This window comes from Salvelinus alpinus, chromosome 3, assembly GCF_045679555.1.
Source record: "Salvelinus alpinus chromosome 3, SLU_Salpinus.1, whole genome shotgun sequence".
NCBI lineage: Eukaryota > Metazoa > Chordata > Actinopteri > Salmoniformes > Salmonidae > Salvelinus > Salvelinus alpinus.
The window spans coordinates 36,812,766-36,837,496 of NC_092088.1; the positions used below are offsets into that span (position 1 = coordinate 36,812,766).

Below are 24,731 nucleotides of genomic sequence, written 5' to 3' on the forward strand. Positions count from 1 at the left end.
ATCTTCAACCACCAACTTACCATCCTGAGACAAGGCCGAGTATAGCCCACAAAGATCTCCTCCATGGCACAACCCAAGGGGGGGCGCAAACCCAGACAGGAAGACCATGTCAGTGACTCAACCCACTCAAGTGACGCACCCCTCCTAGGGACGGCAAGGAAGAGCACCAGTAAGCCAGTGACTCAGCCCCTGTAATAGGGTTAGAGGCAGAGAATCCCAGTGGAGGGGAACCGGCCAGGCAGAGACAGCAAGGGCGGTTCGTTGCTCCAGTGCCTTTCCGTTCACCTTCACACTCCTGGGCCAGACCACTCAATCATAGGACCTATTGAAGAGATGAGTCTTCAATAAAGACTTAAAGGTTGAGACCGAGTCTGCGTCTCTCACATGGGTAGGCAGACCATTCCATAAAAATTGAGCTCTATAGGGGAAAGCACTGCCTCCAGCTGTTTGCTTAGAAATTCGAGGGACAATTAGGAGGCCTGCGTCTTGTGACCGTAGCGTACGTGTAGGTATGTACGGCAGGACCAAATCGGAAAGATAGGTAGGTAGGAAAGATAGGTAGGAGCAAGCCTATGTAATGCTTTGTAGGTTAGCAGTAAAACCTTGAAATCAGCCCTTGCCTTAACAGGAAGCCAGTGTAGGGAGGCTAGCACTGGAGTAATATTATCACATTTTTTGGTTCTAGTCAGGGTTCTAGCAGCCGTATTTAGCACTAACTGAAGTGTATTTAGTGCTTTATCCAGTTGCAGTTACCAACGCTCTGGATAACTGCCTAACCAGCTCTGTTATAGCGAGCAATGTTCAGTGAGCCCTCAATTGTGTCTGGAAGTAGCTAGAAAGTTAGCTTGGGTACCTGACTGCTTTTAAATAAGGATCGGTGTCCCGTTAGCAGGCACGCAATTCAAATGAATAATCATAAATATTATGGATTTTAAACATTTAGGTACATATAAGTGTCTTATATCAGATGAAAGCTTACATTCTTGTTAATCTAAATGCACTGTCCGATTTACAGTAGCTATTACAGCGTAAACATGCCATGCGATTGTTTAAGGACGGCGCCCCACATCAAAATATTTTTCCACCGGCACAGGTTTCATACATTCACATATAAAGATGAAATATTCACTTACTTTTTGAAAGTCTTCTTCTGATTTGTCATCCAAAGGGTCCCAGCTGTAACATGTCGTGTCATTTTGTTAGATAAAATCCTTCTTTATATCCCAAAAGGTCTGTTTAGTTGGCGCCATCGATTTGAGTAATCCACTCGTTCAATTTGCAAGTCAAAATATATTTCTATTTACCCCTCAGATACCCTAAAATGTAACCCTAAATGTAAAATGTGCGTAATTTCTTCATGGCTTGCGCAAACACGGATTTCTAAGACTGTGTCCTTCTACTAAAACTGTTATTTCTAATTTGTTTTTGAAGTTACAAGCCTGAAACCTTGAACATAGACTGCTGACACCCTATGGAAGCCATAGGAATTCCATCCAAGGAGCTAATTTTAAATATGACCTTTCTCTTGTATTTCTAACAGGACGGTCTCTCAAAATAAAAATATTTCCAGTTGGTTTTTCTTTAGATTTTCTCCCTACCATATCTATTGTGTTATATTCTCATTATTTGCATGTCCTGGCTTCAGGGCCTGAGCTACAGGCAGTTTATTTTGGGCATGTCATTCAGGCGGAAATGGAGAAAAAAAGGGCCTAGCCCTTAGAAGTTCAAATGTATTTTGTATTATTATTATTATTATTATGAACAAAACAAATACAAAAACAGAATTATACAAACAAGAGTACATAAACCTAACAGACAGGGGTATTACATATCGAGATGATACATTTTCAATTTGTCAAAGTTTTATGGTATGTATTGCTTTTTTGATTTTACACTTACTGATAATTTCAAAATAATATTTTGATTATATTTTAAACAATGTGAAGACGGGTTTGTTCTCCACACACTTCATTTTATGGATAAAGAATCTGCCGTGAAAAATAAACAAATTAACAATGTAAGTTAAATCAGGGTCCGTATAATTTGGATCAAAATAAAACATAATGGCCTCCTGGGTGGCGCAGTTGTCTAAGGCTAGCTGTGCCACCAGAGATTCTGGGTTCAAGCCAAGGCTCTGTCGCAGCTGGCCGCGACCGGGAGGCCCATGGGGCAGCACACAATTGGCCCAGCGTCGTCCGGGTTAGGGAGGATTTGGCCGGCAGGGATATCCTTGTCTCATCGCGCACTAGCGACTCCTGTGGCGGGCCGGACGCAGTGCACGCTGTCCAGGTCGCCAGGTGTACTGTGTTTCCTCCGACACATTGGTGCAGCTGGCTTCCGGGTTGGATGGGAATTGTGTCAAGAAGCAGTGCTGCTTGGTTGGGTTGTGTTTCGGAGGACGCATGGCTCTCGACCTTTGCCTCTCCCGAGTCTGTATGGCAGTTGCAGCAATGAGACAAGACTGTAACTACTACCAATTGGATACCACGAAATTAGGAAGAAAAACGAGGTAATTAAAAAAATAAAACATAATATCAGTCTTTCAAATTAACATTAATAGTAGTTTCTTTTAAAATAAAATCTTCTAACGCACTCCAAAATCTTCTGACATAAGAACAGTCTCAAAATAAATGGTCAAGAGTCTTTGGGTCACAACCACAAAATACACATTTGTTATCAATAGCCATTTTGAATCTGACTAAAAAAGGTCAGATAAAACCTTAAAGAGATGGGTGGGGATAAAGCTTAAGAGGGTGTGAACGATGTTGAATGGGTGTAGACAAAGAAAGGCTCTCCAGTAGTAGTAGCAAAATATTCAAAGGCCATTTTCTCAAAAGTGAGTTTATAAACCTTCAAAGCAAAATAACTTCCCCATTGCTCTTCGACTGTAGTGTATGATATACCATTTTCTAGCTCCGAGTCTCTACTTTTATCCAATGTAAAAAAAAAAAAAAAAAAAAAAAAAAAAAAATACAATTTCAAATGTTGCTACATAAGACTGATTTGAGCCGGTCGGTCACATATATTGTTATTTTCCAGGTGTGCAAAGCTCTTAGAGACTTACCCAGAAAGACTCACAGCTGTAATCACTGCCAAAGGTGATTCTGACATGTGTGAATACTTTTGTACTTCTGTAAATTAGATATTTCAGTACTTCATTTTCAATACATTTGCAAACATTTCTAAAAACATGTTTTTACTTTGTTGTAATGGGGTATTGTGTGTAGACCAGTGACACATCTCAATTTAACACATTTTAAATTCAGTCTGTTACACAACAAAATGTGGGAAAAGTCAATATTCTCTGTATGCAACAAAATGGTTGCGCTTTAGAGCCCTACACACAACACACACACACACCACTGTAACATTGCAGTGTATCTTAAGAGCCACCTGTCACCTCACTCTCTTTCTCTCTTGTTCTCTCTCTGTGTGTGTGTGTTTTGTGTAGGAGAGCTGTAACAGTACACCCTCTCATCAGGCTTGCTGCCTGTCTAGCAAGAGTGTGACTAACTTGCTGTATGAAGCCTCTGACAGGTAAGACTAATTTGATCCTCCTCTTTTCCTCTCTTCTCTTCCTCTGCTCCATCTGTCTCTCAATAACAATCGCACATTTGGGCCTGTACGATTTTGATTCTTAAAGCTAAGTTCACTTTACTTGAATGATCAGTTTCAGACGCAAAATAGATGTTTCCTTGATGAGTTAACTGCCCTGTAAGCTCTGTGTATTAATATTAAAGTCATGTTTCAGTTGTTGTTCTCAGAGTACCCTGTGTACATCTGTAGTGCCAGACCACACACTGTTACTCCACGTTACTGTAGTGTAGACTGACTTTGACCACAAGGAGGGAGCAAGGAGTCACTAATAAAACACAAACTCATGTTTCCTATGATGATATAACCATATCACAATAGAATGTTCTAGTTGAATAGAAGTTGACTTGACTCTTAAAGGCTCTTCATGGTCAATCCGAACTGCAGTGGCCATACAGCATTTACTGCCTCCCCAAAAGTCAGAGCATTCATGCTTTTTGCACTTCAGGGAGCTGTCATACACATCCAATACATTTTTCTGTACTGCGCTACTCGTAATGATTGAGGGCTAATCTCTATTGCCATCCAGTTAATTACAAGCAACTGGCTCAATGAAAATACCTTACCTCTTCTGAGATGTTGGAGTTCATTTCCCGGTGCTTGACATAGGAGCTCAGCCAAGATAGCATGAAATAAAAAGACTGCCCTGTTTTCCCACCTGCATCTCAACCCCAAATATCTCAGCAAAAGTAGCCTACATTTAGGCTATTGTTTATTTGTGTATTTCAAACTAAGTTGAAGTAAAAATCTGAATATAATGCTTGTATGGATTTCAACCCCATCGTCATCAATCAACTACATAACAGTTAAAAACTACTTTGACTACCATAACTGATTTCTGTGTGCCAGCTATGCTACCAGCTTATACGAATGGCAGTTAGCATTTGGCAGTCACTTTTCTAAACCTTAAAAGGGACAACTTCTAAATGCTATGCAGCCAAATACACTGCTCAAAAAAATAAAGGGAACACTTAAACAACACAATGTAACTCCAAGTCAATCACACTTCTATGAAATCAAACTGTCCACTTAGGAAGCAACACTGATTGACAATACATTTCACATGCTGTTGTGCAAATGGAATAGACAAAAGGTGGAAATTATAGGCAATTAGCAAGACACCCCCAAAAAAGGAGTGATTCTGCAGGTGGTGACCACAAACAACTTCTCAGTTCCTATGCTTCCTGGCTGATGTTTTGGTCACTTTTGAATGCTGACGGTGCTCTCACTCTAGTGGTAGCATGAGACGGAGTCTACAACCCACACAAGTGGCTCAGGTAGTGCAGTTCATCCAGGATGGCACATCAATGCGAGCTGTGGCAAAAAGGTTTGCTGTGTCTGTCAGCGTAGTGTCCAGAGCATGGAGGCGCTACCAGGAGACAGGCCAGTACATCAGGAGACGTGGAGGAGGCCGTAGGAGGGCAACAACCCAGCAGCAGGACCGCTACCTCCGCCTTTGTGCAAGGAGGTGCACTGCCAGAGCCCTGCAAAATGACCTCCAGCAGGCCACAAATGTGCATGTGTCAGCATATGGTCTCACAAAGGGTCTGAGGATCTCATCTCGGTACCTAATGGCAGTCAGGCTACCTCTGGCGAGCACATGGAGGCCTGTGCGGCCCCACAAAGAAATGCCACCCCACACCAGACTGACCCACCGCCAAACCGGTCATGCTGGAGGATGTTGCAGGCAGCAGAACGTTCTCCACGGCGTCTCCAGACTCTGTCACGTCTGTCACATGTGCTCATGTGCTCAGTGTGAACCTGCTTTCATCTGTGAAGAGCACAGGGCGCCAGTGGCGAATTTGCCAATCTTGGTGTTCTCTGGCAAATGCCAAACGTCCTGCACGGTGCTGGGCTGTAAGCACAACCCCCACCTGTGGACGTCGGGCCCTCATACCACCCTCATGGAGTCTGTTTCTGACCGTTTGAGCAGACACATGCACATTTGTGGCCTGCTGGAGGTCATTTTGCAGGGCTCTGGCAGTGCACCTCCTTGCACAAAGGCGGAGGTAGCGGTCCTGCTGCTGGGTTGTTGCCCTCCTACGGCCTCCTCCACGTCTCCTGATGTACTGGCCTGTCTCCTGGTAGCGCCTCCATGCTCTGTACACTACGCTGACAGACACAGCAAACCTTTTTGCCACAGCTCGCATTGATGTGTCATCCTGGATGAACTGCACTACCTGAGCCACTTGTGTGGGTTGTAGACTCCGTCTCATGCTACCACTAGAGTGAGAGCACCGTCAGCATTCAAAAGTGACCAAAACATCAGCCAGGAAGCATAGGAACTGAGAAGTTGTTTGTGGTCACCACCTGCAGAATCACTCCTTTTTTGGGGGTGTCTTGCTAATTGCCTATAATTTCCACCTTTTGTCTATTCCATTTGCACAATAGCATGTGAAATTTATTGTCAATCAGTGTTGCTTCCTAAGTGGACAGTTTGATTTCACAGAAGTGTGATTGACTTGGAGTTACATTGTGTTGTTTAAGTGTTCCCTTTATTTTTTTGAGCAGTGTATATCTAAATCGTATTTTAGTAACCACATTGTGGGCCTCTTACAATACATCAATCATGACAGATTTGACAAATATCCACTTTGTTAGACCAGATGTGTTAACCTTTTGTCATTAGGGGGAGCTGTTAGCATTATATATTTTTTTACATTTCCAAATTAAACTGCCTCGTACTCAATTCTTGCTCGTACAATATGCATATTATAGAACAGGGCTCCGGGCAGCCGAGCGGAAATGGAGGAAAACTCGCCTCCCTGCGGACCTGGCATCCTTTCACTCCCTCCTCTCTACATTCTCCTCTTCTGTCTCTGCTGCTAAAGCCAATTTCTACCACTCTAAATTCCAAGCATCTGCCTCTAACCCTAGGAAGCTCTTTGCCACCTTCTCCTCCCTCCTGAATCCTCCTCCCCCTCCTCCCCCCTCCTCCCTCTCTGCTGATGACTTAGTCAACCATTTTGAAAAGAAGGTCGACGACATCCGATCCTCGTTTGCTAAGTCAAACGACACCGCTGGTTCTGCTCACACTGCCCTACCCTGTGCTTTGACCTCTTTCTCCCCTCTCTCTCCAGATGAAATCTCGCGTCTTGTGACGGCCGGCCGCCCAACAACCTGCCCGCTTGACCCTATCCCCTCCTCTCTTCTCCAGACCATTTCCGGAGACCTTCTCCCTTACCTCACCTCGCTCATCAACTCATCCTTGACCGCTGGCTACATCCCTTCCGTCTTCAAGAGAGCGAGAGTTGCACCCCTTCTGAAAAAACCTACACTCGATCCCTCCGATGTCAACAACTACAGACCAGTATCCCTTCTTTCTTTTCTCTCCAAAACTCTTGAACGTGCCGTCCTTGGCCAGCTCTCCTGCTATCTCTCTCAGAATGACCTTCTTGATCCAAATCAGTCAGGTTTCAAGACTAGTCATTCAACTGAGACTGCTCTTCTCTGTGTCACGGAGGCGCTCCGCACTGCTAAAGCTAACTCTCTCTCCTCTGCTCTCATCCTTCTAGACCTATCGGCTGCCTTTGATACTGTGAACCATCAGATCCTCCTCTCCACCCTCTCCGAGCTGGGCATCTCCGGCGCGGCCCACGCTTGGATTGCGTCCTACCTGACAGGTCGCTCCTACCAGGTGGCGTGGCGAGAATCTGTCTCCGCACCACGTGCTCTCACCACTGGTGTCCCCCAGGGCTCTGTTCTAGGCCCTCTCCTATTCTCGCTATACACCAAGTCACTTGGCTCTGTCATATCCTCACATGGTCTCTCCTATCATTGCTATGCAGACGACACACAATTAATCTTCTCCTTTCCCCCCTCTGATAACCAGGTGGTGAATCGCATCTCTGCATGTCTGGCAGACATATCAGTGTGGATGACGGATCACCACCTCAAGCTGAACCTCGGCAAGACGGAGCTGCTCTTCCTCCCGGGGAAGGACTGCCCGTTCCATGATCTCGCCATCACGGTTGACAACTCCATTGTGTCCTCCTCCCAGAGTGCTAAGAACCTTGGCGTGATCCTGGACAACACCCTGTCGTTCTCAACTAACATCAAGGCGGTGACCCGTTCCTGTAGGTTCATGCTCTACAACATTCGCAGAGTACGACCCTGCCTCACGCAGGAAGCGGCGCAGGTCCTAATCCAGGCACTTGTCATCTCCCGTCTGGATTACTGCAACTCGCTGTTGGCTGGGCTCCCTGCCTGTGCCATTAAACCCCTACAACTCATCCAGAACGCCGCAGCCCGTCTGGTGTTCAACTTTCCCAAGTTCTCTCACGTCACCCCGCTCCTCCGCTCTCTCCACTGGCTTCCAGTTGAAGCTCGCATCCGCTACAAGACCATGGTGCTTGCCTACGGAGCTGTGAGGGGAACGGCACCTCCGTACCTTCAGGCTCTGATCAGGCCCTACACCCAAACAAGGGCACATCCACCTCTGGCCTGCTCGCCTCCCTACCTCTGAGGAAGTACAGTTCCCGCTCAGCCCAGTCAAAACTGTTCGCTGCTCTGGCACCCCAATGGTGGAACAAACTCCCTCACGACGCCAGGTCAGCGGAGTCAATCACCACCTTCCGGAGACACCTGAAACCCCACCTCTTTAAGGAATACCTAGGATAGGATAAAGTAATCCTTCTAACCCCCCCCCCTTAAAAGAGTTAGATGCACTATTGTAAAGTGGTTGTTCCACTGGATATCATAAGGTGAATGCACCAATTTGTAAGTCGCTCTGGATAAGAGCGTCTGCTAAATGACTTAAATGTAAATGTAAATATTATTATTACTATTGGATAGAAAACAATCTCTAGTTTCTAAAACCGTTTGAATTATGTCTGTGGGTGAACCAGAACTCTTTCTACAGCGAAAATCATGACAGGACATGCGAAGCTCTGAAAAATAGTCTCGGATCAGTTTTAAGCTCTGTGTATGCCCTATGGATCTAAATGAACTGCACCCGCCTTCCCCTGGATGTCAGTAACCAATGAGAAGTGGAATGGCGTCTCTACGTGTTTCTCAGAGTTTATAAAACGCAATGGAGTGAGATGTCCCTTCTTTTGGACGCTCGCCAGGACGCAAGGGAGGACATCAGAATGGCATGCTCAAAAGCTCTCGTTATTGATCAAAGATATATCCGTCTGTGATTTAATTCGATATAGGTGTTAGAAACATCATAACGAAGTTATTTGAAACCGATTTATATCAGTTTATGCGAGTATATTGCTAATTTTCGGAATTTCCTTAGTATTGCGTTTGAGGATTTGGACATGTGTGTGCCGTGTAGCTATCGTTAGCTGCTAGTTCCGAAGTTGAAGAGGTCGTTTTACAACAAAGCAACGATTCTTTTGGACAAAGGACACATTGCCCAAGATACTGATGGAAGCTCGTCCAAAAGTAAGAGTTATTTATGATTTTATTCCGTATTTATGTGGAAAAATGTAAACACAGTTGTCGGCCATTTTTTGCGGCACTAGTCTGGCTGTAACTCACAATGTATGTCTAGTAACGTTAATTTAAAAAATCGAAATCAGCGGTTGCATTAATAACCAATGCATCTTTCATTAGCTGTCCAACCTGTATTTTTTTTGTCAATCTAATCGATAAATAATCGTAAACATAGGTGCCTTTCCAAGATGGCGCCGGCCAGAATGCATGCCATGTTTTGACAGATTACATTGCATAACCACGATTTGTGATGCTAAATATGCACATTTTCGAACAAACTCTATATGCATTGTGTAATATGATGTTACAGGACTGTCATCTGAAGAATTCTGAGAAGGTTAGTGAAAAAATTAATATATTTTGGTGGCGATAACGTTATCGCCCCTTTTGCCTTGATTCAATGCGGGGGTGATGTTAGCTCATGTGGTATGCTAATATAACGATATATTGTGTTTTCGCTGTAAAACACTTAGAAAATCTGAAATATTGTCTGGATTCACAAGATCTGTGTCTTTCAATTGCTGTAGGCTGTGTATTTTTCAGAAATGTTTTAGGATGAGTATTTTGGTAATTGACGTCGGTCTCTGTAATTATTCCGGCTGCTTCCAACGCTATTTCAGATTGCAGCTGCAATGTAGAACTGTGATTTATACCTGAAATATGCACATTTTTCAAAAAAAACATATGCTATACCATAAATATGTTATCAGACTGTCATCTTATGAAGTTGTTTCTTGGTTAGTGGCTATATATATCTTTATTTAGTCGAATTAGTGATAGCTACTGATGCAGGAAAAAAATGGTGGAGAAAAAAAGTTGTGTCTTTTGCTATCGTGGTTAGCTAATAGATTTACATCCCATCCTGCATAAGATAATGTAAAATCTAAGTTACAATTAAAGACTAAACCGTACGTAAGTCTCATGAGTCGTAATTCTAAGAAGCCTTTAAGGATACTACATATTTGGCGATGAGGATAACTATGGAGAACTGCGTTGGATTTTTTTTGCCACGAAGTTAACGGAGTGTTTGGCGTGCGACGCGGGAGGTGAGACTCAAGTGAACGGTGGAAGATTCTGAAGGCTTGATTCCCTGGATACGGGTAGGACAAATTATTGACTGTGTGAGGGGAGAAACAATCGGAAAAGATGGCTTTGGCAACAATAGGCTCGCTACCACCATTTGATCCTAAAAATCAGGAATGGGAGGAGTACTGTGAAATAATGGAACATTTCTTTGCTGCTAATGAAATAACTGATGCCGCTAAACAGAAATCCATACTCATAAGCGTTGTCGGTGCACAGACGTACAGCTTAATGAGAAACCTGTTGAGCCCAGATAACCCAGGAGAAAAGTCATTCATAGATTTAGTCGAACTATTAAAAAATCACTTCAACCCCAAACCCAGTGAGATAGTACAAAGATTCAAGTTTGATTCACGCATGAGAAAACCTACCGAATCAGTGGGGGAATATGTGGCTGAGTTGAGAAAACTAGCATTGGACTGTAACTATGGGAATACATTATCGCAAATGCTACGCGATCGGCTGGTGTGTGGGATTAATGATGACAGGATACAAATACGATTGTTATCAGAGCCTAATCTCACGTTTGAGAATGCACTCAAACTGGTCCAGGCCATGGAGTCCGCAAATAGAAATGCACTGGATTTGCAGACAAGAGGCGCAACTGCGTGCCATACAGTAAAAGAGAGCAACGCTGAGCGCGTAGAATTTCAAAGAACAGAAAGCCGTGGTGCAGCAGCCAATAGAGACTGTTACGCTTCGAACACACCGGCTGCGTCATTGCGTTTCGAAACACCAGAAGTACATTCATTTCCAATGGAACGCTGCGTTTGCCTTGCAGCATTGCGTTGCAGAGGCAGTTGCAGTGCGTTCTGTGTGATGCATACGTTCGATTTATCGAACGTATGCATCAAATTGTATGCGTAGATTTACTTGACAGAAAGTAGCATAATGTGAAGGTTCAAGTTTTGTTGCACACATATGCAGTAAAAAAAAATGTGTGATAACATAATAAAAACAGTTTGAGTGGAGAATTTATTTACATTTTTTATTAATTTATTTGCCAAGTATATTATTTATTTGATGACATCCACAAATTAATTGTGAGAGCCTATAATATAATTTCCCTCAAATGCAGTTTTGGAGCAAAATGCAATAATAAATAGTCAAGATAGCAGCTTAGGCTCTTTCAACAATGAGACCAACGTTGAGGAAGGTGGTCTTGATCGCGCTGTTGGGCCGGGACCAGCCCCGCCGAAAGCGCAGGTCTGTGTGGTTCCAGAGATGGTTTATTTATTATTTATTTGACTATTTCTTTCACACACACCTCATTGGCTAGTTAGCTAGCTAGCTAACGCTAACTAGCCACATCTAGCACAAGCTCACTACTAAACTGACCTGGCAATCCTACTATCGTGAACACTTGTCTCCAAGCAGCATTTTTTTGTGTTTATGTCCCTGTAGCTGTCAGCAGTTGTGTCAAAAAGACACGGTTTTGAGGATACTGCGAAAATTATTCTCTCTTCCATGTGTCCAACCGCATGCGACCATTTGCAAAAGGTACCTGCATCAGTATAGTTGCCTAGCTGCGCAAAATGTTATGCAGCAGTGATGCAATGACGCAGCCGGTGTGTTCGAAGCGTTATCGTTGCAAAGGCACACACGCAGCAGTTGACTGTAAATTCAAACACGAAAAGTGTTATGCATGTGGGATAATAGGCCACATTGCGAGGGCGTGCCGCAATAAAAAAAAGCCACGGGCTGCAGAAAAGAGGACGGACAGAAAACCGAATAGCTCTAGCTACCGCTCTAATCAAGTGATAGAAAGTGAAAGTGAGTGCGCAGACGCTGTGCAAGCATTCTCAATGTACAGTGTACAGGGGGCAAATATGAAGAAGGTGGAGCCTTTCATTGTGGAAATGGGAATAAATGGATTGAAGGTACCGTTTGAACTAGACACCGGATGTAGTGTCACTCTGATGAACAGGTCCCAATTCTATAGGAAGTGGAAAACCGTTGAAGTGCCTAAACTGAGAGACACCCCCATTAAACTAAAAACGTACACAGGGGAGAAGATCACTGTGATTGGAGTTGCTGATGTTCAAGTGGAATATCATGGACAAAAGAAAAATCTGCCTCTCTTAGTAGTGGAAGGTACTGGCCCCAGCTTACTAGGAAGAGGGTGGTTGGAGGAAATAAAATTGAACTGGGATGAAATCAAACATGTCACCACAGAGACATTGACACTACAGCAGGTGCTTTCAAAGCATGAGTGTGTTTTCAAAGAAGAGCTAGGGACATTAAAAGGGGTCCAAGCTACCATTCATGTTGCTGCTGATGCTACTCCCAGATTCTATAGGCCAAGATCAGTTCCATATGCCATGAAGCCTAAAGTGGATGTGGAAATTGACAGACTCTTAGCAGAGGATATAATTGTACCTGTCAAGTTTTCTGAGTGGGCAGCACCAGTTGTTCCCATACTAAAACCAGATGGTTCAATCAGATTATGCGGTGACTATAAGCTGACTGTAAATAGAGTTTCTTCTCTGGAGCAGTACCCAATACCCAAAGTGGAGGATTTGCTTTCAACGTTAACCGTAGGGCAACAGTTTACAAAACTGGACATGAGTCACGCATATCAGCAAGTGCTAATGGATAAAGCTTCACAGAAGTACCTGACCATAAACACCCACAGAGGGATGTTTACCTATAAACGCTTACCTTTCGGGGTGTCTTCTGCACCAGCTATCTTCCAAAGAACTATGGAGGGAATTCTGCAGGGGATACCCAAGGTAGCAGTTTACCTCGACGACATTCTTGTCACGGGAGTCACGAAGGAGGAACATCTCAGAAACTTAGGTGAAGTTTTGAGGAGGATGGAGGATGCCGGTCTCCGGCTGAAGAGGAGCAAGTGTACACTGTTAGCTGATGAAGTGCAGTACCTGGGTCACAAGGTGGATGCCAAGGGGTTACACACTGTCAAAGCTAAAGTGAAGGCTGTTGTGGAAGCTCCAGCTCCGACAAACGTGACAGAGCTGAAAGCCTATCTAGGCTTACTGAACTATTACAATCGCTTCCTTCCGAACCTCTCTACCTTCTTAGCTCCTCTACATCAACTGCTAAGGAAGGATGTGGCCTGGAAATGGTCAGAAAGACAGGAAGAAGCTTTTGCAAAGTCAAAGGTGTTACTGCAATCAGCTGAAGTGCTAGTCCACTACTCAGCAGACAGAGATCTTATCTTATCGTGTGATGCCTCAGCGTATGGTGTGGGGGCGGTGCTATCCCACCGGATGGAGAATGGTGCCGAGAAACCTATCGGGTTCATGTCAAGAACGTTGTCGCCAGCGGAGAAAAAGTACTCTCAGCTGGACAAGGAAGGACTGGCTGTCATATTCGGAATACAGAGATTCCACAAGTACTTGTACGGGAGAACATTCACTATTGTGACGGATCATAAACCTCTGATCTCTCTGTTCCATGAACAAAAGCCAGTACCACAAATGGTCTCTCCAAGAGTTCAACGTTGGAATGTGTGGCTCAGGGCCTACGAGTACAGAATCATTTACAAACCAGGTCGATACCATGGGAATGCTGATGCTCTGAGTAGGCTGCCTGTTCCAGAAATCATCAGTCAGGAAGAAGAAAATGACCAGGTTTTGATGATCGACGTGTTGGATGATGCACCAGTGAACACAGCACAAATCAGGCAATGGACTTCAAAGGATGTGACGTTATCACAAGTGCATGAATTTATCCTGAAAGGATGGCCTACAGTGACAGAGCCTCAGATCATGCCTTACTACACTCGCCGCTTGGCATTGAGTGTTCGAGATGGATGTGTTCTGTGGGGTTCAAGAGTAGTTATCCCACCACAAGGGCGGGGGTTGCTACTGAAGTTGTTGCATCAGTCGCATCCAGGTATGTCGAGAATGAAAGGCCTAGCGAGGTCATATGTCTGGTGGCCAAAGATGGACCACGATGTGGAAAATGAGGTTAGCCGGTGTGAAGATTGTCAGAGTAACAGGAAGTCACCACCCACCGCGCCATTACATCCATGGGAATGGCCAGAAAAACCATGGACACGACTACATGTGGACTACGCTGGACCTTTCCTAGGAAAAATGTTCCTTGTGCTGATTGAATGAGAATCAAAGTGGATGGATGTTTACCCCATGAACACGTCAACATCGTACGCTACGATTGAGAAGTTGAGACAAAGCTTCAGTGTTATGGGATTGCCTCAAATGTTGGTTAGTGACAATGCTACTTGTTTTACAAGCACTGAATTCACAAGTTTCATGAAACAAAATGTAATTCAGCATGTAACGTCGGCCCCTTTTCACCCATCTTCAAACGGATTAGCAGAACGTGCGGTTCAGACCTTGAAGGAGGGGATGAGGAAGATGCAAGGGCCCAGCATTGAAACAAAGGTGTCAAGATTCTTGTTTAGCTACAGGATTACTCCTCAAGCTACGACTGGGTTGTCACCTGCAGAAATGTTGATGTCAAGGAGGTTAAGGTCAACCTTGGATCTCATCAGACCAGACCTGAAAATGAAAATACAACAAAAGCAATGGAATCAAAAATGGAATCATGATACCCGAGCCAAACTCAGAAGTTTCTCAACTGGAGATGATGTCTATACAAGAAACTATGGGTTTGGTCCTAAATGGATTCCAGCTACCATTGAGGATTGCTCAGGACCAGTATCTTATACTGTGATCATCGGAAGTGGACAAAGACTAAGGAGACACGTGGATCAGATCCGAGCTCGAATTCCAGTTCCATCCGGAGATCTGGATCAATTCTTAAACGAGCAGGACAGGACATTGGAACGTTCCCCAGAGTTGCAGTTGGACAAACCACCTGAGACCAACAATGCTCAACTTCCTGAGACCACCAGTCCGGGACGACCTCCTCCTGTGAAGTCTCCACAAAAGGACTTTGTTTCACCATCAAGGGGTGAAGATCTGGTGGCACCAGCTACACCACCTCTGAGACGCTCTATTAGAGAGAGACGTCCGCCAGACTTTTTCAGATCCTAAAGGAGATCATTTTTGAAAAAATGTAAATAAGAATATAGCATAGCTCAGAAAGGAATTAAATTGGGTTATTAGCTTTAAAGGGGGGGAATGTAGTAACCTGGTATATTTATGTTTACCAATAGATGGCAGTATTGACTCAAGACGGGTTTGCTTTCCGCTATCCGTAGCTATTTCCTATGTCTGCCTATATTACCATGATTAAGAAAGCTTCAGGTAGTTTTTAAGCCAGGTGCATAAGATAATGTAAAATCTAAGTTACAATTAAAGACTAAACCGTACGTAAGTCTCATGAGTCGTAATTCTAAGAAGCCTTTAAGGATACTACATATTTGATTCTCCATCCGGTGTCTAGTTCAAACGGTACCTTCAATCCATTTATTCCCATTTCCACAATGAAAGGCTCCACCTTCTTCATATTTGCCCCCTGTACACTGTACATTGAGAATGCTTGCACAGCGTCTGCCGCACTCCCTGTAAAACATTTTAAAAATCAGAAATGATGGCTGGATTCACAAGATCTGTATCTTTCATCTGGTGTCTTGGACTTGTGATTTAATGATATTTAGATCCTTGTATTTACTTGTGACGCTATGCTAGGCTATGCTAGTCAGCTTTTTTACTGTGGGGGGTGCTCCCGGATCCGGGATGAGTACCAAGTAAAATTAACTGTCACAGACCTTTCAGAAATGTCTAATTATAGCACTGGGTGAGCACATTCTAAGCATTGTGACTTTTGACACAAATCAGCTACTTTGACCACTTTCCCATAATTTAAAACAAAGCTTAAGAGTGTATGAACCTTTGTCTACTTCTCTGCTTTTCAAATATAAAATCAAAACAATACAGCTGTTTTAGTAACTGCATCAACTCCATTTTTTTTTCAACTTTTAGAAACAACTGAAATTTTGACCACTTTCCCAGTACATTAGACAAAAACTTAAAGGGTATGACATCTTGATGTACTTCTCTGCTATTTAAATCGGGAATAAGAACACAATTATCTTCTACCAATTAAGAGTGTCGTGACTTGACTTTAACATCAATCTGAAGACTGTTATTTATCTAAATAACTAACTATGTTTAATTGTTACCTGATTTAAATTAATGTAACAATTAACTCATTAGGATCTGGGGCACCACGAAAGCAGTACTTTAAAGAGTTACCATCTCTCGAATTAAACTCTAAAATGTCTTTAGCTATCACATCTATAAACAGTTAACTTATTAATCATAACCTCGTATCATATCATCATTCTGAACAGTCGTAACCTCCTTGCATCTGCAAAAATCTGAGCCTTACTTATGATTCAGTACTACACAAATTGGTTTAACCTCTCTAAGGTACGTGGGACGGTAGCGTCCCACCTCGTCAACAGCCAGTGAAACTGCAGGGCGCCAAATTCAAAACAACAGATATCCCATAATTAAAATTCCTCAAACATACATGTATTTTACACCATTTTAAAGATACACTTGTTGTAAATCCAGCCCCAGTGTTCGATTTCAAAAAGGCTTTACGACGAAAGCAAACCAAACGATTATGTTAGGTGAGTGCCTATTCACAGAATAACACAGCCATTTTTCCAGCCAAAGAGAGGATTCACAAAAAGCAGAAATAGATAAAATTAATCACTAACCTTTGATGATCTTCATCAGATGACACTCATAGGACTTCATGTTACAAAATAAATGTGTGTTTTGTTCGGTAAAGTTCATATTTATATCCAGAAATCTGAGTTTACATTTGCGCGTTACGTTCAGTAGTTCCAAAACATCCGGTGATTTTGCAGAGAGCCACATCAATTTACAGAAATACTCATTATAAATGTTGATGAAAATACAAGTATTATGCATGGAACTTTAGATGCACTTCTCCTTAATGCAACCGCTGTGTCAGATTTCAAAAAAGCTTTACGGAAAAAGCAAACCATGCAATAATCTGAGTACGGCGCTCAGAGCCCAATCAAAACAAAAAGATATCCGCCATATTGTGCAGTCAACAGAAGTCAGAAATAACATTATAAACATTCACTTACCTTTGATGATCTTCATCAGAATGTACTCCCAGGAATCCCAGTTCCACAATAAATGTTTGTTTTGTTCGATAATGTCCATAATTTATGTCCAAATTCCTCCTTGTTGTTCTAGCGTTCAGTACACTTTCCAAACTCACGACGCGCGTGCAAGTCCAGCGGAAAGTACGGACGAAAAGTTAAAGAAGTTATATTACAGTCCGTAGAAACATGACAAACAAAGTATTGAATCAATCTTTAGGATGTTTTTAACATAATTCTTCAATAATGTTCCAACCGGAGAATTCCTTTGTCTTCAGAAGTGCGATGGAACAGAGCTCGCTCTCACATGAACGTGCATGGTCAGCGCATGTTCAGCTCATGGTAGACCTTACTCAATCCCCTCTCATTCGGCCCCACTTCACAGTAGAAGCATCAGACAAGGCTCTAAAGACTGTTGACATCTAGTGTAAGCCTTAGGAAGTGCAACATGACCAATATCCCACTGTATCTTCAATAGGGAATGAGTTGAAAAACAACCAACCTCAGATTTCCCACTTCCTGGTTGGATTTTTTCTCAGGTTTTTGCCTGCCATATGAGTTCTGTTATACTCACAGACGTAATTCAAACAGTTTTAGAAACTTCAGAGTGTTTTCTATCCAAATCCACTAATAATATGCATATTTTAGCTTTTATGGCTGAGTAGCAGGCAGTTTACTCTGGGCACGCTTTTCATCCGGACGTGAAAATACCCCAAAGAAGTTAATTATTTATTTACTAGCTAATTAAATGGGAACACAGGATAAACATACACACGTTGCATCGGTTATTGACTTAATATGCTGAAGACAGGTCCCTAGCAGAATGACAACAACTTTGCTGCTTGTTAAAGAAGAGATGGAGAGAGAGGGGGACAGAGACACTTAGCATTGGTACATTCAGAAATTACTGTCACTTACAGTAACCATATACTTGCATTTACCATCATTTATACAGTTTGTAGGAAAGGGGCGGTTCCGGCAGGCTGACACACTTTCTGATCTCACTCAGGGGCGGTGACTACACTTTGCAAAGTCTTAAAAAAACAATTATGTCTTATAGCTAATCAAACACATCCCACTCTGAACAAAAACACTTTCATAATTTTTTATAATACATGCTCAAAGCACAGTAAGGAAACTTTATACATGTAGTGGGTATACTTTCAAGTTACAGTATTTCCATTATAACCTTTTTTATGACATCACAAAATAACAAACAAAATTACATTAGTGTTTTATAGATCGCCTCTGACCATTCCCCACGTTCTATGTTACACAGTCTGTTTGAGATACAAGTTTGTGGTGGGCTAACAGAATATTACACTGGACAGTTATTTTCAGCTAACTTTCCACTGTTGAATTTACTTTCAGAAATATCTCATTATAGCACTCGATTAAGACATTCTAAGCCTAGGACGATGAGTAAACATTATGACTTTTGATACAAATCAGCTACTTTGACCATTTCCCAACAACTTCGACACAAACTTGGAGGGTATGACATCTCGGTCTACTTTTCTGCTTTTCAAATCTAAAATCAGAACAGAAATCAAGAGTGACCTCTGTTTTAGTAACCGCATCAACTACTTTTCATCTCAACTTTACAAACAACAGAAATTTTGACCATTTTACCAGCACTTTAGACACAAACTGAGTGGGTATGAAGTATTGATCTTACTTCTCTACTATTCAAATCTAAAGCCAGAACACTTCTTACAGTACTAGAAAAACAATTTTAAAGAGCTGAAGCAAGGCACATAATTTTACTTCATGTAAAATTACCATCTCGTTTGATATCAGATATAATAGCAGCTTTTCTAGACCGTATTTGGTCCCGCTTTAAATGACATGCAGCTTATAAAGCCTTCATAAACCCTAAATAAATGTGTTACAAATCATCTATAAGCATATGTCATGCTTTTATAAAGGATTCATAAATTTGGCCTAACTCTGTGACATAACAACCAATGTCAAATCTGACATAAACCTGTGCTTCATAAAGGCTGACATATTGGGTTCAATTCCCTTGACAACCCATATGTAAAAATGTATTCACGCATGACTGTATGGTACATTTTATGAATTATATTATATTTCATGTAACGGCAGTCTAAGTCGTCCTCCTCATCGGACGAGGAGAGGCGAGAAGGATCGGAGGACCAATGTACAGCGTGGTAAGTTTCCATGATTTAATAACACGAAAACTAGACAAAATACAAAACAACAAACGAACCAACCGTCACAGTCCCGTGTGGCACAAACACTGACACAGGAAACAACCACCCACAAATCCCCAACACAAAACAAGCCACCTATATATGATTCTCAATCAGGGACAACGATTGACAGCTGCCTCTGATTGAGAACCATATTAGGCTGAACACAGAAACAGACAAACTAGACACACAACATAGAATGCCCACCCAGCTCACGTCCTGACCAACACTAAAACAAGCAAAACACATAAGCACTATGGTCAGGACGTGACATTTCACTAAAACATTTTTAGGATGTCCCAACCTCTTTCCCACTAAGGTGCATAGTCAATATTGGACCTGATCTCAACTTCCCCCAAAATGTTGGTAGGGCCTTTTAAAATCGTTTTAAATTTTTTGCCTACTTCTGTTTGTTTGTTTTTTTCGTTTTCTTGGTTTTGGTTTTCCAGGTTTCGGTTTACCCCACTTTTTTCACACTTTTTTCATAGAAAAACAACAGCATTTAATTTTCTGTGTTAACAACAATGCTTAAACCACATCAGGGGATGTCTTTTGAGGTCTGGAAACAATCTAAGAAATGCCGATTTTTGAGTGTACTTGCCCTTTAATTCAGTGAGCATGCCCATTGAATGTGGAGTACATTGAATGTGACATTGAATGTGATTCGGCCGCCAATGTAATGGGTGGCGTAAAAGGCCAGCAACACTCCGTATCATTCAGACCCCCATGAAATGATACCATACAGTACATTCTACAGACCCTACTGAGTATTCACTACAATTATTTTGCTGTTGCAGAATGAGTTATTTCTCTAAGCCAATATGTATTCCATATACAGTGATTCGCATTGTCTTCATTTATTTGACCATGGAACATGTTTTAAAACAGTCATTTAATGCATGTCAATTAAATATGAACAAATATGAATCATTGTTAATGTTTAGACAATTATTTTACATATATCATGAATGGTTATTGACACTTTTCTACTATTGCGTGGGGGACTTTTATTTAGATTTTGTATTTTAATTCCGTGACCCGGAAGTACTTTTTTAGTGTTGTTGATGAGACACTGATTTTTCCACATTTTGTTACATTGCAGCCTTATTCTAAAATGGATTAAATATGTTTCTTTTTTCAGCAATCTACAAACAATATCCAATAATGACAAAGCGAAAACAGGTTAAGACGTTTTTGCAAAATATATATTTTCAAAAACAGAAATGCATTATTTACATTAGTATTCAGCCCCTTGGAGTTTGCCAAAATGCACCTAAAGACTCTCAGACCATGAGAAACAAGATTCTTTGGTCTGATGAAACCAAGATTGAACTCTTTGGCCTGAATGCCTTGTGTCACTTCTGGAGAAAACCTGGCACCATCCCTACGGTGAAGCATTGTGGTGGCAGCATCATGCTGTGGGGATGTTTTTCAGTGGCAGAGACTGGGAGATTAGTCAGGATCGAGGGAAAGATGAACGGAGAAAAGTACAGAGAGATCCTCGATGAAAACATGCTCCAGAGCGCTCAGGACCTCAGTCTGGGGCGAATGTTCACCTTCCAACAGGACAACGACCCTAAGCACACAGCCAAGACAAAGCAGGAGTGGCTTCGGGACAAGTCTGAATGTCCTAACATATCTAGATTGACCTGAAAATAACTGTGCAGCAATGCTCCCCATCCAACCTGACAGAGCTTGAGAAGATCTGCAGAGAAGAATGGGTGAAACTCCCCAAATACAGGTGTGCCAAGATTGTAGTGCCATACCCAGGAAGACTCGCTGCTGTAATCGTTGCCAAAGGTGCTTCAACAAAGTACTGAGTAAAGGGTCTGAATACTTATGTAAAAGGGATATTTCAGTATTACATTTTTTATGAATTTGCAAAAATTTCTTGAAACCTGTTTTTGCTTTGTCATTATGTGGTATTGTGTGTAGATTGATGAGGGAAAATAACGATTGAATACATTTTAGAATAAGGCTGTAACGTAAAAAAAAAAAAAAAAATGGGTAAAAAGTCAAGGGGTCTGAATACTTTCCGTAGGCACTGTATGTGTTATGAATGACCAAAGGTGTCTAACTTCAAACTAAATATTACAGGACACCACATAGTGTCAATAAATAGGTTATTAATGTTCTGCTTATTTATGAAGGTTCCCTTCATGATCCGCAGGTGGTTACTGTAGGGTGTGAGAGGTATTTCAATTGGTTGATGGACCTGCAAAGCGTGTGTGTGAGTGTGTCAGAACCAATATGATTTGGAGTAGTCCAACCTGAGACTACCTGTTCCCATGCTGGAGACCAGGGCTTGATTACAACCTGTTACAATGGTGCCAACATTTTGTCGCTGATCTTCCCCGGTGGGGGGGTGAATGTTTTTGTTGTGTGCATGTTTGTGTACTGAGGAACATGTGACTTGGTTCCAGAAGAAAGACACTTTCAATTTCATTATGTTGGGGGCATTCATCAAGTGTTTCTTGTGGTAGCGTCGTCCCCAGGCTATTGCACACATAGCACATATAAGCCTGTGAATATCTATCAACCAATTTGGCCTTAGTAGGAGTGACCATAGAATTCTATAGGAATGACCTTACTGAGTAAAGTATTTGTCATTATCACTACTTAACACTACTTAACCCTTCCCATTTCCATAATTTATCTTCTTAAAATTTTATGTTAAACCTAACCCTAACTAATGAAGTTTGATGCGCTGGTCCACCAGACCTTCTGCACATTTGGGTGGAAGTGTCTAGGAATGAGATTAGATGTAATGTGACTAAGATGTCATCCCTTTAGAGCGTATGCCATCCTTCAGCCCAAAATGTCACCCTTTATAAAGCACATGTTTTTATTATATGTCACATTTGTTATGTCACATTTGACATTGGCGATTATGTCACACAGTTATGCCACATTTATGAACCCTTTATAAAGCATGACATACGGTTATAGATGCTTTAACACATTTATGTAGTGCTTATGAAGGCATTAGTACGGTTTTAGGAAGCCTTTATAAGCTGAAAGTCATGTAAAGCGCGACCCTGTAGGTCAGGTAAAAAAGAAGCAGGGAAAGGAGGGTCAGCCTTGCACGATTTCAACCCTATTACGGAACACTATAAATGGTCTGGTCTGACCCCTACAGAAGAGTAGGAATGGTTTCATCCCTGACCCCTCCCCTCCAGGAACCAAATCTCTGTGACAACATTGGGCGAACCCATCACGGGCAGCAAGAAAAGCCAATCAGACGGCTGGAGCAGCGAGGATGAGGATGATGGGACGTTTGAAGCTAATGGTCAGGAGACGATGTCACCTTCCTCAGGTACAGGGCAGGGCCGCCGGTTCAAATCCCAATTTTTTTTGCCGTTGTGGCTTTGAGCAAGGGCACTTAACCACTAAACTGCTCCAGGAGCTCTTGCATCATGGCTTTTTCTTTTTCTAGCACTGTTAAATGGTTGGTCTACAAAAACCTTACTACAGGTAGCCTAGCGGTTAAGAGCCTTTGCTCCAAAGCCCGCTGGTTCGAATCCCCGAGCCAACTAGTTAGCAAACTGTCGATGTGCCCTTGAGCAAGACAATTAACCCTAATTGCGCCTGTAAGTCGCTCTGGATAAGAGGGTCTGCTAAATGACTAAAATGTAAGAACTGATTCCCTCCCCTCTCTCTCCAGGCCCACCTATAATTTCAGAAGAAGAGTTGGCCAGCCTAGCCATGATCAGTCCAGCTAAGACCAGTCAATACTCTGGGCCCAGAGTGAAAGCCCTGATACAGATGATACAACATCAACTAGACCAGCAAGAACTGGTCCGAGAGTTCATGGTGGGTATACAGTTTGTGTTCCTCATACACATACACGCACGCAAACACACTAATGAAGTATGCTAACCATATCATGCACGTTGGTCTACCTTTTCAATAGCAGAAGCAAACCTTTTCAGTTGCTGTTGTTTGTGTTGTTTGTTTTAGGCCTTGGAGCATCTAAAGCCATTTGATAACTGTCTGGTGGGGAAAGCTCCTGAGAACCGGGAGAAGAACCGCTACCAAGACATCCTGCCCTGTAAGTTCTGTTAAACTACTTAAACTACAGTCCCTTTTACCCTGCTGTGTAGTCTGCACTAGAACTATCTAATCTGGGCTGGGGCTGGAGAGAACAGCTGCGGGCCAAATTGACACAAGACGTCTTAATGTCATCATTTTCTGGTTGTAAGACCACAACCCAGTGGTCCTTGTTGCAACCAGATGAGAGGTATTTTTAATGACAATAACAAGACATCATGGGAAAGATGTCATATTTTGGTCGTTATCTGGTCAGATAATAGTTCAAGATAAATATTGTTTTTTGTGGTAGCTTAAAGAGGCAATCTGCATTTCAAACAATAACAAAGTGGTTTACCCTGCCACTGATATGGTAAACAGCTGAGGGATGGAGCTGGAGAAATGTAACCACTTTCGAATTCATAGACAGAGCTATGGATGCAAGGACTTACCACCCATGAGATCAAGTGTACAGTTCTAGTAATGTTTTGAGGCTATACAGTGTTTGTTTACAATGACATTGGTTACAAACATTGGAGTAAAACAAGCTTTTATTTTGGGTTCTGATGGGGTAGCGCAGTTGAACTAAGCTCGTGAGGCATTCACAAGTTATATTCTTCAAGAATCAATGAGTATAGAGTTTGTCATTAATTTAAAAGTCCAGAAATTGATGTAGCAATCGCAGGTTGCCGCTTTAAAGACATCAACAAAACGTCCTTGTACAACCGGTATATAACCTGACCATAATATCGTCATTGCAACCAGTTTTGCTTGCTGGGCAGTGTTTACTCAAATCGTATCCCTTCTTTTATGACTTCCCATATTTAGGATATTTATTTTCACTCACACTCTCACAAATGAAACATTTCTAGTCAGCATGTTTACAGTGTTGACTGATCACTATTACCTGAGAGGAAACTGCCACAGCACCCCGATATACAGCTGCTAGTGACAGGATGGAAAGAGTGTAACAGAAGGTATACATTTACAGGTGAACAGTGGAGCACTTGACTCCATACAACACACACACACACACACACACACACACACACACACACACACACACACACACACACACACACACACACACACACACATTACATGCAACATTACATGCATCATGGCAATTAAATGAAACTAATCCGATTGCTGTGGTAATTTACGGCTGTGTGAGTGATAGGTGAGGCAAGTCTGCTTGTCAGAGACTTCTCTCCCTCTTACAAGCTGGAGACAGAAAGTTTTCCAAACATACAGTCATAAAAACACTGAAACAGTTTAGCACGTTAGAGGGTTTGAGAACATTGTCATGGGAAAAGATCAGACCTGAT

General features: G+C 42.3%; 1 protein-coding gene across 1 annotated transcript in view; it reads left to right on the plus strand.

Moving 5' to 3' along the window:
* LOC139569804 (tyrosine-protein phosphatase non-receptor type 13-like) overlaps positions 1-24,731 on the plus strand; it is a 160,744-nt gene that overhangs the window by 109,231 nt on the left and 26,782 nt on the right. Inside the window, 4 exon segments of the mRNA XM_071391162.1 lie at positions 3,452-3,537; positions 22,554-22,690; positions 23,039-23,187; positions 23,335-23,425. Coding sequence (XP_071247263.1) covers positions 3,452-3,537; positions 22,554-22,690; positions 23,039-23,187; positions 23,335-23,425 — 463 coding nt within the window.